Source organism: Hyperolius riggenbachi, chromosome 8, assembly GCF_040937935.1.
Source record: "Hyperolius riggenbachi isolate aHypRig1 chromosome 8, aHypRig1.pri, whole genome shotgun sequence".
NCBI classification, from domain to species: domain Eukaryota; kingdom Metazoa; phylum Chordata; class Amphibia; order Anura; family Hyperoliidae; genus Hyperolius; species Hyperolius riggenbachi.
In genome coordinates this window covers 195,590,765-195,610,233 of record NC_090653.1, presented here as the reverse complement: position 1 = coordinate 195,610,233, position 19,469 = coordinate 195,590,765, and the positions used below count along the sequence as shown (strand labels likewise).

The 19,469-nt window shown below is 45.7% G+C and overlaps 1 protein-coding gene across 3 annotated transcripts in view; it reads left to right on the top strand.

Moving 5' to 3' along the window:
* The window catches only part of DRP2 (dystrophin related protein 2), a 697,048-nt gene that overhangs the window by 419,979 nt on the left and 257,600 nt on the right, over positions 1-19,469 (top strand). For all 3 annotated transcript variants that reach the window (XM_068248074.1, XM_068248073.1, XM_068248072.1), the window contains exon 16: positions 13,113-13,249. In XM_068248074.1, the coding sequence (XP_068104175.1) occupies positions 13,113-13,249 (137 nt within the window). The remainder of the gene's footprint in view (positions 1-13,112; positions 13,250-19,469) is intronic.

Here is a 19,469-nt window from a genome sequence, read left to right as displayed (position 1 = left end):
GTTAATTGAGGCCATTGAAAGGAACTCTTCATGCAGATTAAAGAAGCCATCCTAAGGCTGCAAAAGCAGAAAAAAAAATCTGAGACATTGCTGCAATATTACCAGTGGCAACATCTACAGTTTGGTACATCCTGAGAAAGCAAGCAAGCACTGGTGAACTCAGCAACACACAAAAAACATGGACGTCCATGGAAGAAAACAGTGGTGCATGATCGCAGTATCATTTCCATGGTGAAGATAAATTCCTTCACAACAGCCAGCCAAGTGAACAACACTCTTTAGCAGGTAGGCATATCAATATCCTAGTCCATCATAAAGAGAAGACTGCATGGAAGTAAATACAAGGGATGCACAGCAAGATTCAAGCCACGCATAAGGTTTAATAATAGAAAGGCTAGATTGGACTTTGCTAAAGAACATCTTAAAAAGCCAGTACAGTTCTGGCAAAACATTATTTGGAGAGGTGAAACCAAGATCAACCTCTACCAGAATGATGGCAAGAAAAAAGTATGAAGAAGGAGTGAAACAGGTAATTATCAACAGCATACCACATCACCTGTAAAACATAGTGGAGGCAGTGTGATGACTTGGGAGTGCATGGCTGCCAGGGACACTAGTGTTTATTGATGATGTGACATGAGATAGAAGCAGCCCAATGAATTCTGAGGTGTTGGGAAACATACTGTCTGCTCAAATTCAGCTAAATGCAGTCAAATTGATTGGGTGGCATTTTATGCAAATGGACAATGACCCAAAACGTACAGCCAAAGCAACCACAGATTTTATTAAAGCAAAGAAGTGGAAAATTCTTGAATGGCCAAAGCAGTCACCTGATGTTAAAGTGAACCAAGCACCATTTATAGCACTCAGGATATCTCAATAGCACATTAAACATGCATGCCAACATTGTGTCTCATAATTAAGAAAAAAAAAAAACTTTTCTTTTTACATAAAACTTTAGCAGAGGCCTTCATTATCCTACTTCCTCCTACCTTCCAGGCCTGCCCGACTGCAGAAATTTGAGGGAGATAAGGACTGCTGTATTTTTTTTTATTGCACAGATTAGCAAAACGCTTTCATCATCAAGGGGGTGCAGATATTGGACACTATGCTTCAAAGAGTTTACAGAAGACACAGATGTTATCTTGACACCTGTGCATAAATAATGGGCAGCTAAAAGGGAGGGGGTAACATGGCAGCTCCTACAGCTATTAGAAACCGGGGGGGGGGGGGGGGAATGGTGCTTGGAGCATGCATTTTACTTGTTGAAGACTAAACTTTGGACAGAAAGGCCCACAAACAAACAGCAACTGAAACCCGCTGCAGTAAAGGCCTGGCATAGCATTAAAAGGAAGGCAACCAAGCATCTTGTGATGCTCATGAGTTCAAGACTTCAGGCTGTCATTGCCAGCAAAGGGTTTTCAACCAAGTATTAGAAAATAACATTTTATTTCCAGTTATTTAATTTGTCCAATTACTTTTGAGCCTCTGAAAATTATGGGTTCGTGTTAAAAAATTGCTTAAAAAGACACTGAAGTGAAAAAAAAAATGATATAATGAATTGGTTGTGTAGTACGGATACTTACTAGAAGATTAGTAGCAAAGAAAATATTCTCATATTTTTATTTTCAGTTATATAGTGTGTTTTATAACATTGCATCATTCTTTAATATTTGCAATTTACACACTACTCAGCATTCTAAATGATTTTTCAGAGCAGTCTTGTGAACTATTAACCTGTCCTCTGGCAGAGAAAAAGAAAATTCTTCACTGACAGTTGAGATAATAGACTTCAGAAGACAGACCTCTCTGCGACTTTGAAAGTCGTGGAGCGTAATGGCTATTTTGCATAGAGATAACAACTAGAGTTTCTTAACTCTTCCTGTACTGGAAACAATTAGACTTATGTTTCTGATCCTAATGTTTTATTTCTTAGCTGTACTACACATACAAATCATCATTTTTTTTTCGCTTCAATGTCACTTTAAGATGCTCACATTTTATGCAATCGTTCTGTTCACCCCATTGCCTCAAAGCTGAAAGTCTCCACGTCAACTGCATCTGAGTTGTTTCATTTAAAATTCATTGTGGTAAAGTACAGAACCAAAATTAGAAAAAAAAAGTCCATAACTAATTTGTTGTGTTGGACAGGGAGACCAGTGTGTCACAAACCAATCTGTGTCACAATAAATGTCAAGTGACAGGTTAGAGGCTGAGGGCTAGTTCACACTATGGGCTTGATTCACTAAACCGTGATAACTGATATCACGGTCGCACGTAACGTTTTTGCACAAATTCACGTGAAAATTCACATTTTGCATTAGCGTGCGCAAAACATTACATGCGTTATAACGAGCGCTAAATGCTAGCGCAACCGTGATATCAGTTATGACGGTTTAGTGAATCAAGCCCTATGAACGCAAATCGCGAATTGCAACCATGATCGTGATTTTGCTGCAATTTGCATTGTGATTCCCGTTCAACAGTACGAGAATCACATCGCAATCGCCCCCAAAGCACTGCCTGCAGCACGTTTTCGATTTTTGCAATTGACAAACACTGCACTGAAAATGATCCCGTAGGGATACATTAGCAACAGCACTTTGCCTAATTGCAGGTGATCAGCAAAGCACTGGAAAGAGCCAAAATGTGAACCAGCCCTCAACTGTCACTGTACACAACATGCATAGTCTGTTGGATGAATAGTATAGCCTGTGTCAAAGTGTACACAACGTTACAGAGCAAGTCTACCGTATGGATGGTATAGCCTATGTCACAGTTCACACAACATTACAGTGCACGTCTGCTGGATGAATAGTTATAACCTGGGTTACAGTACATAGTTACATAGTTATTTGGGTTGAAAAAAGACATGCATCAATTGAGTTCAACAAGAAAATAAAGTGTAACACCAGCCTGCACCCTCACCTATCCCTGTTGATCCAGAGGAAGGCAAAAAACCCTTACAAGGCATGGTCCAATTATCCCCAAAAGGGAAAAAAAATCCTTCCCGACTCCAGATGGCAATCAGATAAAATCCCTGAATCAACACCACTGGGAAATACATAGTAATTATAGCCATGGATGTTTTTGAATGCAAGGAAAGCATCTTAGCTCCCCTTCAACGTAGATATAGAATTTGCCATAACTACTTTGTGTGGCAATACATTTCACATTTAATCACTCTTACTGTAAAGAACCCATTTCCAAAATACAGCGGTTTGCAAAAGTATTCACATTTTGTCATATTGCTGCCACAAACATGAATCAATTTTATTGGAATTTCACGTGAAAGACCAATACAAAGTGGTGTACACGTGAGAAAGTGGATTGAAAATCATACACGATTCCAAGCATGTTTTACAAATAAATAACTGCAAAGTGGGGTGTGCGTAATTATTCAGCCCCCTGAGTCAATACTTTGTAGAACCACCTTTTGCTGCAATTACAGCTGCCAGTCGTTTAGGGTGTATCTCTACCAGCTTTGCACATCTAGAGACTGAAATCCTTGCCCATTCTTCTTTCCAAAACAGCTCCAGCTCAGTCAGATTAGATGGACAGCGTTTGTGAACAGCAGTTTTCAGATCTTGCCACAGATTCTCGATTGGATTTAGATCTTGACTTTGACTGGGCCATTCTAACACATGGATTTGTTTTGTTTTAAACCATTCCATTGTTGCCCTGGCTTTATGTTTATGCTCGTTGTCCTGCTGGAAGGTGAACCTCCGCCCCAGTCTCAAGTCTTTTGCAGACTCCAAGAGGTTTTCTTCCAAGATTGCCCTGTATTTGGCTCCATCCATCTTCCCATCAACTCTGACCAGCTCCCCTGTCCCTGCTGAAGAGAAGCACCCCCAGAGCATGATGCTGCCACCACCATATTTGACAGTGGGGATGGTGTGTTCAGAGTGATGTGCAGTGTTAGTTTTCCACCACACATAGCGTTTTGCATTTTAGCCAAAAAGTTCCATTTTGGTCTCATCTGACCAGAGCACCTTCTTCCACATGTTTGCTGTGTCCCCGACATGGCTTGTGGCAAACTGCAAACGGGACTTCTTATGCTTTTCTGTTAACAATGGCTTTCTTCTTGCCACTCTTCCATAGAGGCCAACTTTGTGCAGTACACGACTAATAGTTGTCCTATGGACAGATTCCCCCACCTGAGCTGTAGATCTCTGCAGCTTGTCCAGAGTCACTGTGGGCCTCTTGACTGCATTTCTGATCAGCGCTCTCCTTGTTCTGCCTGTGAGTTTAGGTGGATGGCCTTGTCTTGGTAGGTTTACAGTTGTGCCATACCCCTTCCATTTCTGAGTGATCGCTTGAACAGTGCTCCATGGGATGTTCAAGGCTTTGGAAATCTTTTTGTAGCCTAAGCCTGCTTTAAATTTCTCAACAACTTTATCCCTGACCTGTCTGGTGTGTTTTTTGGACTTCATGGTGTTGTTGCTCCCAATATTCTCTTAGACAACCTCTGAGGCCGTCACAGAGCAGCTGTATTTGTACTGACATTAGATTACACACAGGTGCACTCTATTTAGTCATTAGCACTCATCAGACAATGTCTCTGGGCAACTGACTGCACTCAGACCAAAGGGGGCTGAATAATTATGCAAACTCCACTTTGCAGTTATTTATTTGTAAAAAATGTTTGGAATCATGTATGATTTTCGTTCTACTTCTCACGTGTACACCACTTTGTATTGGTCTTTCACGTGGAATTCCCAAAAACTTGATTTATGTTTGTGGCAGTAATATGACAAAATGTGGAAAACTTCAAGGGGCCGAATACTTTTGCAAATCACTGTAAATGGTTAAAACTTTTTTTCCTCTATGAACAGATCATGTCCCCTAGTCCTTTGCAAAAGCCTAGTGACAAAAAGCTCAACTGCCAAGCTTTTATATTGCCCTCTGATGTAATTATATATGTTAATTAGATCTCCTCTAAGGCGTCTTTTTTCCAGACTAAATAAGCCCAGTTTATCTAACCTTTCTTGGTAAGTGAGACCTTCTATCCCTCATATCAATTTTGTTGCTCTTCTCTATACCTGCTCTAAAACTGCAATATCTTTCCTGTAATGCAGTGCCCAGAACTGAATTCCATATTCCAGATGTGGCCTTACTATAGAGTTAAACAGGGGCAATATTATGCTAGCATCTCAAGTGTTTATTTCCCTTTTAATGCAGCCCAAAATTGTATTTGCTTTAGCTGTAGCGACTTGGCTTTAAATATGATTATTTTACTTGTTGTGGTGTTGAGTACTCCTAAGTAGAGATGGCCCAAACCTCTGATTTTCAGTTCGCGGACCGCGAACGCGAACTTCCGCAAAAGTTCGGTTCACGCGAACTTTCGCGAACCGCAATAGACTTCAATGGGGAGGCGAACTTTGAAAACTAGAAACACTTATGCTGGCCAGAAAAGTGATGGAAAAGATGTTTCAAGGGGTCTAACATCTGAGTTTTTGCATGAATGAGTGGGATAGGCACCAAAAGTCCTGAGGGAAATCCTGGATTTGACGCAAAGCAGCGTTTTAAGGGCAGAAATCACATTGAATGCTAAATTGCAGGCCTTAAGTGCTTTAAAACATCTTGCATGTGTATACATCAATCAGGGAGCGTAATTAGAGTACTGCTTCACACTGACACACCAAACAGCTGTTTGTGTTGTGACGGCCGTGCTGGACTGGTGCGCACCATGGGGAGATTGCTCTTCCTCAGTGATATCAGGTAATGTCTGACTGCCTTATCAACTTTCGATGGTTCTTTCTCTACCATTGATAAAGCTTACATCTTTTTTTTTTAAATTACATTTTCTGCTGGCTGTTCAGTACCTGTAACGAGAATCTGTCATGGAGGGCAAGTCTGCCATTGTGACTACGGGTAATGGCCTGGGAATCGGGGTTCAATTCCGGTCCGGAGTGGGTGCCTGAGAACCGGCTATCACCACCACACATCCAAGTAATTAGGACCCATTTGTTGTATAAGTAATGTACCTGCCCTGACTGTGCTTTGCAGACCAGGCAGGCACCTGTGGTCAGATGGACCCTTGATCTAGCGCAAGACGAACCAAATCAAAAGTATTTGCCCAAATCTGTTATGGAGGGCAAGTCTGCCATTCATTCAACTGTGTGAAACTTTTGATGGCACTTTCTCAGTACCATGGTGACCATGGGTAATGGCCGGGGAATCCTGGTTCGATTCCGGTCCGGAGTGGGAGCCTAAGAAACTGCTACCACCACCACACATCAAAGGAAGGCAGCAGGCACGCTGTGGGCAAAGGAGCAGGAACGGCTACCACCACATATCCAAGGAAGGCAGCAGGCACGCTGTGGGCAAAGTAGCAGGAACGGCTACCACACATCCAAGGAAGGCAGCAGGCATGACATGCACGTCCCGAGGTAGTGACCAAAAATAACAATACAGAAGGACTTTTGAGGCCCTGCTGTATATGAGATGAATCAACTTTAAATCCTTTAATGAGAATCTGTTATGGAGGGCAAGTCTGCCATCCATTCCAGTGAAAGGTATACACTGACTGCCAGGTATAATACAATGTGCAGTCAAAGATGCAGTAAAAGGTATGCAGTGACTGCAAACAGCTGTTTGTGTAGTGACGGCTGTGCTGGACTGGTGCGCACCATGACGAGAGTACAGGTGATGGCAGCTTTCCAGCCCATATGATCGCCGCGCTGAGGTAGCTGAATGACAGAACAGTGACTGTCCAGTTGATCAAATTTGGTCCATCCACAATGAAGCAACGACCTTATTATCGTGAGTGTGCCCCCCCTCCCTCCCCCGACACACTCATATAGCCATTGGTCATTGCTTCATTGGGATACGCAAGACCCTTCACCGTGCGGCAAGGTAATGATCACAAATGGGAATTGGCACATGTACATGCCTTTTGTTTTGCGGTCTTAAAAATTCAGGTATCCACCTGGCGTCCTGGACCCTGTTGGTGGTGGCGGAGAAGGCAGTCAACCGGCCTGCAGGCAGAGATGATGTGTGGGGAGCGACTTAGTCTTGGGGCAGGCAGTCACACGGCGTGCGGGCAGAGATGCTGTGTGTGGGGACTGACTTAGTCTTCAGGCAGGCCTGAGAGTGCTTTGCAGACCAGGCATCCGTGGTCAGATGGAGCCATGACCCAAAGCTGTGTGCCAGAGATGTCACCACTTGCCTTTCAACATCACGGTACAGTTTAGGTATTGCTTTTTTTTTGAGAAAAAATTGCGGCCTGGTATCTTCCACTGTGGTGTGTGGCTTTGCTTTTGTGTGCTGCTTTTCCTCAGGTGGTCATCCCATTGCAGTTTGTGCTTTGTCATCATGTGCCTTCGTAAGGTAGTTGTCCCTACGTGGGTCTTGGTCTTTCCATGGCTCAATTTTCGGTGGCAGAGAGTACAGATTGCATTGCTCTCATCTGAGGCAGAAACACAAAAAAATGTCCACACCGCTGAGCCCTGGGGTAAAGGAACTTTGGTGGTGGCGGCCGACTGAGTGTTAAGTGGGGTTCCAGAATCAGAGCTGGAGTTGGAAGATATGTCACACTTCCGTGCGGAAGCTGAGAAAGATGAGGTGTTCTGTGTTAAATAGTCAACTACGTCCTGACAATATTGGGGGTTGATCTTCTGAACACTGTACTTTGGTCGAGGGCCGTACAAAATCACGACCTCGAACAGACCTGCCAGGTGGCCTGTCTCTGCCTTTTGTTTTGTCCATATTGGTGGGGATGAAGTGAAAGGTATGCACTGACTTGACTAATACAATGTGCAGTCACACAGGTGCAGTTAACAGGTATGCACGGAGTGGTATATCACACTGCGTGCACTCACGTAGGTAGGTGGGTGCACTGAACACAACAGGTAGGTATATGCAGTGATGGGTATTACAAATGTGCACCTGTCACACACACGTACCGTGAACAGGTACAGTGACTGGTGGCATTGAATATCACACTGCGTGCGCTCACGTAGGTAGGTGGGTGCACTGTGAACAACAGGTAAGTATATGCAGTGATGGGTATTATAATGTGCACCTGTCACACACAGACAGGTACCGGATATGCACAGTGACACTGCGTGCGCTCACGTAGATAGGTAGGTGCACTGTGAACAACAGGTAGGTATATGCAGTGATGGGTATTACAATGTGCACCTGTCACACACACAGGTAGTCACTGAATGTGCTGGGCCTGGCAGTGGCACACACAGTAGGAATTACCAAGGCTGTCTATGCAACACAAGTGTCTGTGGGACACAAACACACACACACACACACACACACAAAAAGAAGAACAAGATTAGCTCTCAAAAGAGCTGTTGAGGGGTGCTTTTTGAGCAATAAGAATCAGCAAGGAGCAAGCTAAGAAGCCTACAAGAGCCTAGCTAAGCTTTCCCTATAGGTCTCTGCACAGCAGCTCTCCCTTCTCTAATTACTGCAGGCACACGAGTGAGTCCAATGCCTAACGCTGCCCTAAGGGGGGGAGGGGGGGCTCCAATAGGGGGTATAGCCTGATTGGCTACAATGTGCCTGCTGACTGTGATGTAGAGGGTCAAAGTTGACCCTAATGATATAATGGGGCAAATTGAACTTCCGGAAAAGTTTGCGGTTCTCCGCGAACGCGAACCACCGAAGTTTGCTGGAAACCGTTCACCGGCAAAACGTTCGGGCCATCTCTACTCCTAAGTCCTTCTTCAAGTTTAATGTCCCCATCTGTATACCATTTATTTTTTAGTGCACACAACATTATAGTGCACATTTTCTGGATGAATAATATAGATAACAAGTAAGAGCACTTCTATTTTGTGATGCTGCTGGCTGGATAGTCTAGCCTGTGCCAGAATGGTGCACACAACATTAGTGCCAGTATAAGTGTGCTGGATGGATAGTATAGCCTGTGTCATAGTACGTTGCACACAACGTTAGTAACAGTGCAAATGTTCTGGATGGATAGTATAGCCTGTGTCACAGTGCACACAACGTTACAGTGCAAAGCAAGGAAATGAACAGCGCTACTTAAAAACAGGCAAGTGCCTACCTGCAAAAGAGTGCAAGCCCCACTTGTGGGATATAATACACACCGAGCATACACATGACCTGTCTACCACTGGAGGAGGATGTTAGTTTCCTGTAACAGCTTGCATGCAATCTATTAAGTACTCGTCCCTCCCACTGCGAAGAAGTCGATCCTCCATGGGAGGGGCCTAACACTAACTAAATCCTAACCTATGTATATGCATAGCCTGGGTGCGGCTAATCAAATAAAATCGAAAATTGTGCAAAAGGTGGATCAGCGCAACACCAGGCCGCCTCCGAATGGCCTTCAATCAGAGGTGCGCTGAGCCCCCCAGAAACTACAAACGCACCTTGAACCCAAATAGAAGCTCTGCATATACACCAAAAGCATGGCTGTTAAGTGGGAGCAGCTGACCAAAAACGAAATAAATTAGTACATAGCAAGGAAATGAACAGCTCTACTTAAAAACAGGCAAGTGCCTACCTGCAAAAGAGTGCAAGCCCCACTTGTGGGATATAATACACACCGAGCATACACATGACCTGTCTACCACTGGAGGAGGATGTTAGTTTCCTGTAACAGCTTGCATGCAACCTATTAAGTACTCGTCCCTCCCACTGCGAAGAAGTCGATCCTCCATGGGAGGGGCCTAACACTAACTAAATCCTAACCTATGTATATGCATAGCCTGGGTGCGGCTAATCAAATAAAATTGAAAATTGCGCAAAAGGTGGATCAGTGCAACACCAGGCCGCCTCCGAATGGCCTTCAATCAGAGGTGCGCTGAGCCCCCCCAGAAACTACAGTGTTACAGTGCAAGTTTGCTGGTTAGATAGTAAAGTCTTTGTCACAGAACTGTGCATACCAAGAAGTGACCTGCTGAGAAAAATTCAGAGAGAGGCATGTGACCAGTTTGATCAGCTAATAGATTTGTAAGGTTCTTATGTTAAACCAGGATGTCATCACAGTAAATCAGAACCTTACAAGCCTATCAACTGATCCAGGGCCATATTTCTGGAAATCACAATGGCCTGGGCCTTGAGCAGCTGCAGCCTGTAGGGGCAAATCGATAAGCAATAGGGGTTGCTACAAAATAAAAGAATAGGGTGCAAAATGGGGAGCAACAATTAAAAAAGGGAAGTTGATGCCCATGGCAGCTGTACATGAAAGAAAGGGGCTGCAGTAGATGGATGTTGAACATAGAAAAGGGTACTACATGTGGAATGGGAGGGGAGCTGCTGCACATGGAAGGGGAGCAAAAAGAAATTGGGCCTTGGGGCTGAAAAGTATAAATCCAGTCTTGAGATGATCACAGGCTTCTTCATGAATTCTCTTAGGCAGGGCCATCCCTAGTGGACACAACATTACAGTGGGAGTCTGCTGGCTGGATTGAATAGCTTGTGTCACAATTTTACAGATCAAGTCTAGAATTTTACAGTTCTAAATGCTGTTAGTAAACCTTATCACACAATCACAAGCAGGGCAGTTTTTAGGCAAAAGCGCACTTAGGGTGAGGGTGTAAAAAATGCCCCCCTCCCCCATGGATATGAAAATGTTATTTGCGATGCGGTATTTAGCCCCCCAGTATAGGTTGCCAGGCATAGGTGCCCCCAGTATAGGTAGCAAACATAGGTGCCCCCTGAATAGGACAGGTAGCCAGGCATAGGTGCCCCCAGTATAGGTTAGCTAGGCATAGGTGCCCCTAGTATAGGTAGTTGGGCATAGGTGCCCCTAGTATACATTGGCCAGAGGTAGGTTTCCTCAGTATAGGTTAGTCAGAAATAGGTGCCCCCAATATAGGTGAACAAGGTATAAGTGCCCCCAGTGTAGGTGATGGAGGGGGGAGCCGTAGGCACCCTGGGACTCAGCCGCAGGGATGGGGGCCCAACTCCTCCCTCTCTTTCCCCGGGTCCAGTTCCATGCTCCCCCTCCTGTGGAAATAGTGAAAGTTAACAGCATTGCAGACAGAGGAGTCCAGCGGCAAGTAATTGTCACATGGACCCTGGAAGGAGGTGAGTTGTTTCTACAGGTTTCCCAGCGGTGCAATAACTCTTTAGTGGAGGGAGGAGCATGGAGGTAGTCCTAAGGAGAGGGAGGAGTCTGACCCCCCTCCCAGGGGCTGAGTCCCAGTGTACCCGCAGCTCCCCCCTCCATCACTGTGCCCCCCCCCTCACTGCTACCCGAACGGACACCACTATCCCTATCCCTAGAAACATGGCTGGTCATAAGCCTACAAAGCTCCTTCACTCCCTACACAGTCCTGAATCTGTCCCTGAACTTTACACAACTATCCCTAGCTCTCCCTACCATTTGACTAGCAAGAGACTGGCACAAGAATGAGGAAATTATGCCCTCTGCCCCTCTATTTATCTGTCTGGGATAGGATCTCTTCCAATTGACTCCTGGTCCTGCTGCTCATCCTGGCAGTCAATGATTCGCTCCTGCAATCGTCATTCCATGCTTCCTGCCATAACATGGCATAGTTACTGTGAAAATTTGTGCCAAACGTGAAAGGCCCAGTTTGCTGTGTGATCGAGCATATAAAAGTTAGTATTTTTTTTTACCTTAACTGTAAGGAGAACTAATGCATGAGATAAACAGATGGTATTTCATGAGATAAACAGATGAAGAGACATAAATCATAAGTTAAGTCTTAAGGTGGCCATACACTGGTCGATTTGCCATCAGATTCGACCAACAGATAGATCCCTCTCTGATCGAATCTGATCAGAGAGGGATCGTATGGCCACCTTTACTGCAAATAGATTGTGAATCTATTTCAGCCTGAAACCGATCACAATCTGTGGAGCTGCCACTGCTGCCGCCCGAACCCCCCCTGCATACATTACCTGCTCCGGCCGGCGCGAGTCCCGCTGTCTTCTTCTCCGCTCCGGCCCCGCCACGCTCTGGCTACTGAACTTCCTGTCCAGGGGAAGCTTAAACAGTAGAGGGCGCTCTACTGTTTAAACTTCCTGCCGGGACAGGAAGTTCTGTGTAGCTCTGGAGCCCGCAGCCCGAAGCGGAGAAGAAGACCAGGGGACTCGCGCCGGCTGGAGCAGGTAATGTATTACCGCTGTATTGCGTCGGTCATCGGGCATTCGAACACCACTAATGACGCACTCCCGACCGCCGGCGACCGAGAAAACTCTTCCGCACGGATGGGTCGACGGGAATCGACGGGAACGATCGATTTCGGACAGAAATCGATCGTTCTGTCAGCTGTGTGCGCGGTAATTTCACAGCCATTTCGATCACTGTGATCGAAACGGCTGTATATCGGCGGGAAAATTGTTAGGTGTATGGGCCCCTTTATAAGGAGAGATAAACTATGAGTTAAATTCTACATTTATAGGTAAGGTGGGCTAATTCTTCAGTTGAGTGTAAATTTTGTGAATCAACCCCAATGTTGCTTACTTTATAAATAATTTGCCACACTTATGTTGATTTTTTAAGGTCAATAAAAGTAAACCTGAACAAAAGTAAAACTATCTGCCTTTTACTTACCTGAGGCTTCTTCCAGCCCCCTGTAGTCCCTGGGGTCCCTCGGCATCCTCTGAGCCCCCTTGGCTCTCCTGCTGGTGGTCACATTACACCTGCAACCCAGATAGGAGTAGTAACAGGTGCACATAGGCAACCCTGTCTGTGCGCCCATCTTAATCACGCTCCCCTCGCTGGGAGCATTCTACGCACATGTGGTCCTCAAAAGAATGAACCATGCATGCACAGAATGCTCTGGTTAACGGAGCGAGATCAAAATGGGTATGCGGATGGGGCTGTGCATGTGCACTTCTCCTGTTCGGGTCGCAGGTGTGATGTGGCCACCAGTGGAAGAACTGAGGGGGCTCAGAGGATGCCAAAGGATCCCATGGATTATGGGGAAGGAGGGGGCGACTAAGGGGGGTTGCTGGAAGAAGCCCAAGGTAAGTAAAAGGCAAACAGTTTTAGCTATGTTCAAGTTCACCTTAAATTGGGTGTCTACTTTTGCAAAGATTTTTTTTGGCTGAATCAAGCTTTTTTTCTGTTAATTCTGCCTCTACATCTTAATCTATGTCTGTACTTTGCAATATTTTTTCTTATTATCATAATTACATATCATTCATTGCAGACAACCTCTGGAGAAAAAATGAGGGATTTCGCTACCACTCTTAAAAATAAATTTAGGACTCGTCAGTATTTTAATCGCCATCCACAACGGGGATATCTTCCTGTGCAATCGTTGCTTGAAGCTGAAGTTAATGACACGTAAGAAATGTGTATGTGCATGTCTGTGCATTTTAAGTATATTTCAACTTCAGATGTAAAAAATGCATGTATTGTAAGGAATGTTCTTACTTTCTGCATGAATGGATAATAATATATAATTTAAACTTTGTTAAAATTCAACAAAATATACAAGACTCCCAGTACTTACAGCATGGCTGCAGGTATTACCTGCAGTACTAGTTCTGCGCATGTAAGGCCTAGCCTACACTAGGTCCGGAAACGTATCCGTGGCTCAGTTTTTCAGCCCTGATTAAAAACGGAGCTGCGGATACCAATGTTAAAAATAGCAGCCATCTTCACCCAAGAAAAAAATGGATCCGTCTGCGTATGCAGGGACCCGTTTTCAAAACCTGAATGGAAGGTCCAGATCTGCTGAATTTTCATGCAACAGATCTGGACCCTGATACACGCAGGGGTAGTGGCAGGCAATGGGAAAACAAATTTCCCTCTACACAGAGGCTCTCAGCGTTGATGATACTGGCAGATGCTGTTTACTCCTATCTGTTATTGCCTGATGAAGCGGGTTTGTACCCCGCGAAATGCATTGCACTTTATTTGGAGTATCCAATAAAATAGTTTTGACTGAAAATCCACAGTCGTGTGTTCTTTTTGGAGGAGGTAAGTCCACCACTACCTCCTCTATTACTAAGATGAGTTGTTAATTTCTTTTAGTGTCACGGATCTGTTTCTGTGTCACAGCCTGAAGGAAGGGGGGGAGGGGCCGCCATGCTGGAGGGTGATAACAGCCAGGATGGGGTTGATGGCGGTCGGTGGGGACGCCACCCCTCACCTTAGGTCCCCCATCCCCGCTACCCCCTCCAGCTACTTTGCGCAAAGTAATTACAATGTTACTATGCGGCAAGCGGGGAGCTTACCTTCTTTACTACCTCTGCTCGCCACATCACTTCCTGCAATGCTGCCCGCCGAAGTATGAAGGCAGCATTGCAGGTGGTGACGCAGCGAGCGGAGGAAGTGAAGGTAAGCTCCCGCTCGCCGCATAGCAACATTTTAATTACTTTACGCAAAGTAGCTGGAGGGGTAGCGGGGACGGGGGACCCAGATGAGGGAGTGGGGGCCGTCCCCCCTTCCCTGCCGACCGCTGTCACCCCAGTCCTGGCTGCTATCACCCTCCAGCATGGTGGCCTCCTCCTGGGCATACATTTCCACGGACTAGAAACGTATGCACCAAAATTGCACAAAAAGTAAAAATGGAGGGGAAAGAAAAACAAAAAAAACAAACAAACCGGATCCCTTTCAAACGGATCCGATCTGTCATGGACCTAGTCCTTGATTCACAAAAGTGTGCTAACACAGTTGGCACACCTAAAAGCTTTGGACGTGCAAACTAGGGTGCTAAGTAGTTTGCACGTCCAAAGCTGTTACTTTGTTGTTAAGTTGGTGCGCCTGAAACGTTGCACCGGTGCGAGCGAAACGTTGCACTGTTCACGTGTAAAATAGCTTTTCAGGCTATTGTGCACGCGAACAGTGCAATGCTTCACGCGCACAGTGGTACGTTTCATGCGCACCGCTAACCTTTGTGAGTGCAAACGCTTGCGTGCATATTAGCGCCTGAAGCACCCATTTTCGCGTCTTAAGTGCCTTTTCACTGGGACGTAGGCAGCAGCATCGGCCATTTTCTCACTCTGTGTGCTGCTGTATTAGTGAGAGAAGGGAGACACATTGGAGAGATAGGGAAAGCGATAGTTAGGTCTGTTAGCTTGCTCCCACCAAAACAGCTCTTTTGAGAGCTAATGTTCTTGCGATGTGTTTTTTTTTTGTGTGTGGCCCACTGGCACTGCATATACAGCCCTGAGACCTGTCTGTCGCAGCTGATTCTTGATAATTGCTATACTGTGCCAGGCCCAGCACATTCAGTGAATCCATTTTCACTGCATCTGTGTGACTGCACGCTGTTTTATATAGCAGTCACTGCATACATTTCACTGCACCTGTGTGACCACATGCTGTTTTATATAGCAGTCACTGCATACCTTTTTACTGCACCTGTGTGACCGCACTGTTTTATATAGCAGCCACTGCATACATTTCACTGCACCTGTGTGACCTTATACTGTTTTATATAGCAGTCACTGCATCTGTGTGACCACATGCTGTTTTATATACCAGACACTGCATACCTTTCACTGTATCTGTGTGACCGCACACTGTTTTATATACCAGCAGTCACTGCATCCATTTTCACTGCACCTGTGTGACTAACCATTGTTATACCAGCAGTCACTGCAACCTTTTCACTGCACCTGTGTGACCACACGCTGTTTTATATAGCAGTCACTGCATACCTTTCACTGCATCTGTGTGACCGCACACTGTTTTATATACCAGCAGTCATTGTATCTATTTTCACTGTACCTGTGTGACTGCACATTGTTATACCAGCAGGCACTGCAACCTTTCCACTGCACTTGTGTGACTGCACATTGTTATACCAGCAGTCACTGCATACCTTTCACTGCATCTGTGTGACTGCACACTGTATTAGTCCAGTCAGTGCACACTTTTCACTGCATCTGTGACTGCACATTGTATTATACCTGGCAGTCAGTGCATACCTTTCACTTGAATGGATGGCAGACTTGCCCTCCATAACAGATTCTCGTTAAAGGATTTCAAGTGTATTCGTCTCATCACTATACAGCAGGGCCTCGAAAGAGTCCTCCTATATTGTTATTTTTCGTCACTACCTCCCTGATTTGGGACTTGCGTGCCATGCCTGCTGCCTTCTTGGATGTGTGGTGGTAGCCGTTCCTGCTCCTCTGCCCACAGCAGCCAGGTGTCCAACTGTCCATTAAGGAAATCTTTGAGCGGAAGAAGGCAATGTCTGCCAGTCACCCTCTTGCCTGGCATCTGACAACTGGCTTAGCGGAACTGTTAGCTCGCCAGCTGTTACCATACCACCTGGTGGACAGTGGTGCTCAGCAAGATTTCGGATATCCAAACTACCCAGATAATCCAAACTTTTTGCACTATCCACGCTTTGAATAGCAATTCAGATAGTTTTTAAAATCCGAATAGACTGTCCGAGCAAACTCGGATTTCCCATCTGAAATCCGAAATCCGGGCGGATAGTTAGTTCAGATATCCGAGTAGAAGCCAAAATCACCTTCAATGGCAAAAATCCGAGAGAGAGAGAGAGAGAGAGAGAGAGAGAGAGAGAGAGAGTGTAATGATCGCTGCTGCAGCAGCTATTGCTGGAAGTAGTAGTGCTGCAGCTCAGGCAGTTCTGATCTATTTCCATGAAAGCTGCATAGCTTTGTCTGTCTTTCCCTGCTGTCAGCTTGTGACTGATTATCATTCACCTGTGTGGGAATCTGCATGTCTGCTCCCATTGGATGACCTCAGTATAAAGATCTGCTTCCTGCAGGGTTTCCTTGGGTTTTCATAGCTTCAGTGTAAGCCAGTCTTGCTGTCGCTTTAGCCCCCGATCGTGTTTCTTGTTATAAAGATACTTTGCTGGTCTTTGCATCATATATTGGTTCATTGCCAATATATATGCATACCAGCACGTTTATTATTTTCCTTGTATTTGTGTTACGTTGATACATCAGTGTCGCTGATGTATACGTACACGAACTGTTTATATCCTGTGTGCAGTTAGTCAGCTTTCCAGCACGTTTTGGTAGGTTGCGCGTACCGTGACCACCCGTGCTGAGGTAGTTACCCTGCTCCTGGTTCTGTTTGTGGATTGCGTTCATCTCTGCGAAGAGATAACGAATCCTTCTGAATCCTGTTCTGTTACTGTTTGTGGATTGCGTTCATCTCTGCGAAGAGATAACGAATCCTTCTGAATCCTGTTCTGTTACCGTTTGTGGATTGCGTTCATCTCTGCGAAGAGATAGCGAATCCTTCTGAGTCCTGTTCCCTGTATTACTCCATTCCTAGTCAGCGTTCCTGCTTATGTCATATATCGGTTCATTGCCGATATATACATATGTTAGTCAGACGTTACAAATAGTTTCATTGATAGCTGTAATTGTAATACGCTAGGAAAACATACTTATTGTATATTTATCTGTGTTACGTTCATCTATCTTAATCCTGCTATTTTCTGACTATCCTGTCCTGTCTTTGTGAGGCACGCCATCGCCACATCGCATTGGCTGCCTCATTCCAGTCTGTCTGGTTTTGGACGCTTGCTGTCGCTAAGTAGCCGCTAGCTAGCAAGCGTTCATTCTGTCTACCTGTCCTGATCTCCTCAGTTCTGGTTTATGCGCTCAGCGCTACTTTGCGCTGAGACGTTATAACGAAAGCATTGTTTGTGGCTGTCAGATCTGCACCGGCTCTGTGCGCCACAATCTCCTATTGGAGTCAGTCCTCCCCTCCACTATACTAGGGATAGCCTGTTTCCTTGTGCTAGTGTGTGTACCTCCTCCACGCCAGCTCATGCGTTGCAAGCTGACTGTGGAGAATACACCACCAAGCCTTACAGAGAGAGAGAGAGAGAGAGAGAGAGAGAGAGACCCTTTAGAAAGGGATTTTTGCCATTTCAAGAGACCTTTGGAAGCATTTTAAGCCATTTTCAGGTCACTTCCGGTTTTCTATCCGGATATCCGAATCCGGCCGGATATTGGGTTTGGATATCCGAGTTTACTCGGATACCAAAAAGTTCGGATTCGGATACGGATATCTGGGTATCCGAATCAATTCAGATTTTAAAAAGGGATATCCGAGCACCCTGCTGGTGGACTCTGAGACCTTCTGAAAACGTTTGGCGATTGGGCCACTGCAGTGGAAGATACAGGCTGCAATTATTTTTCTAAAAAGGCGATACCCAAACTGTACCGTGATGTTACTGGTTGAACTCGATGGACGTATGTCTTTTTTTAACCAAAATAACTATGTAACTATGTAACTATGTTGAAAGGCAAGTGGTGTCATCTCTGGCACACAGCGTTGGGTCAAGGGTACATCTGACCACAGAAGCCTGGTCTGCAAAGCACGGTCAGGGCAGGTACATTACTTATAGAGCACATTGGGTCCTTCCTTGGATGTGTTGTGGCCATTTCTCAGGCTCCCACTCTGGCCCCCTGGACTACTGGGTGTGCAGGCTTGACCAGAGCTGTCACAATTTTCCATCCAACTTCTGACTTGCCTTGCCTCAAGCATCCTGTCAGAAAGGACCTTCAGCGCAGCTGGAGGCATTGTCAGTGAGAAGAGAAGTCACCTAAGTCAAAAAAGTGTTCAGTGCCTCACCTTTATCAAAATGAATGAGGCATGGACCCCGGAGGGCTACTGCCTGCCCAAAGACTAAGTCAGTCCCCACACACAGAATCTCTGCTTGCACGCCATGTGACGACCTGCCCCAAGACTAAGTCAGTCCCCCCACACAGCATCTCTGCCTGCAGGCCGCTTGACTGCCTTCTCCGCCACCACCAACAGGGTCCAGGACTCCAGGCGGATTCCTGAATTTTTAAGGCCGCTAACAAAAAGAATAATAATTTTTTCCCACAATCCGTCAGGGCAAGGTGAGACGTCGCCCCTCCCAGATGCAGGAACAGACAGCACTTCCCCTATAAAAGAATCAAATGGTTGGTCCACCCTCAGTGCTGTTTGTTCCTGCATCCAAGCAGGTCGGCTGCAGGTATCATTTCCATGGGTGGCTGAGATGGTGGTACCGAGGCTGTCTAGCCTTCACTCGACACTGGAAGTTTCTGTGGAGTTGCCTACCTTTCTCTGCTGATGGTAGTAGGGCAAGTGTGGAAGGCGTGGTGTTCCTTGCCGCTCGTTGAGGAGACTGTGTCCGGTGGGAAGTGGCCGCTGGCGCTGGTGAGTGCTGTGTGGGCGGTTAGGCAGACACATGGTGTGGCGTCCTAGTGTACGCATGGTCCTACTGGGATGCGTAATTTCCGGCAGGTAGGCCAGAAGCCACGTTTTTATAGCAGTGAGTATCTGTTTCTCTCCGTCACTTCTGGTCCTGCCTCTGGCTGATCTCCATGAGCGGAGGATATTTAAGTGAACGCAGTGCGGGCTGGATGGTGGCGTTTGTTACTCTGCAATGGAGAGACTGCAGTCTTGGTGCTGGATATCCTTTTTATTGCAGGATGTCGTCATCTGAAAGGACTGAGAGTAACCCAGCCGCTCTGAAGGTGAGACGACAGTGTCTCTTTTGGGTTTTTTTTTCACTGATATTACGTTTAATGGTATTTGTGCTTATGCTGTGTTATATGTATTTTGTTAC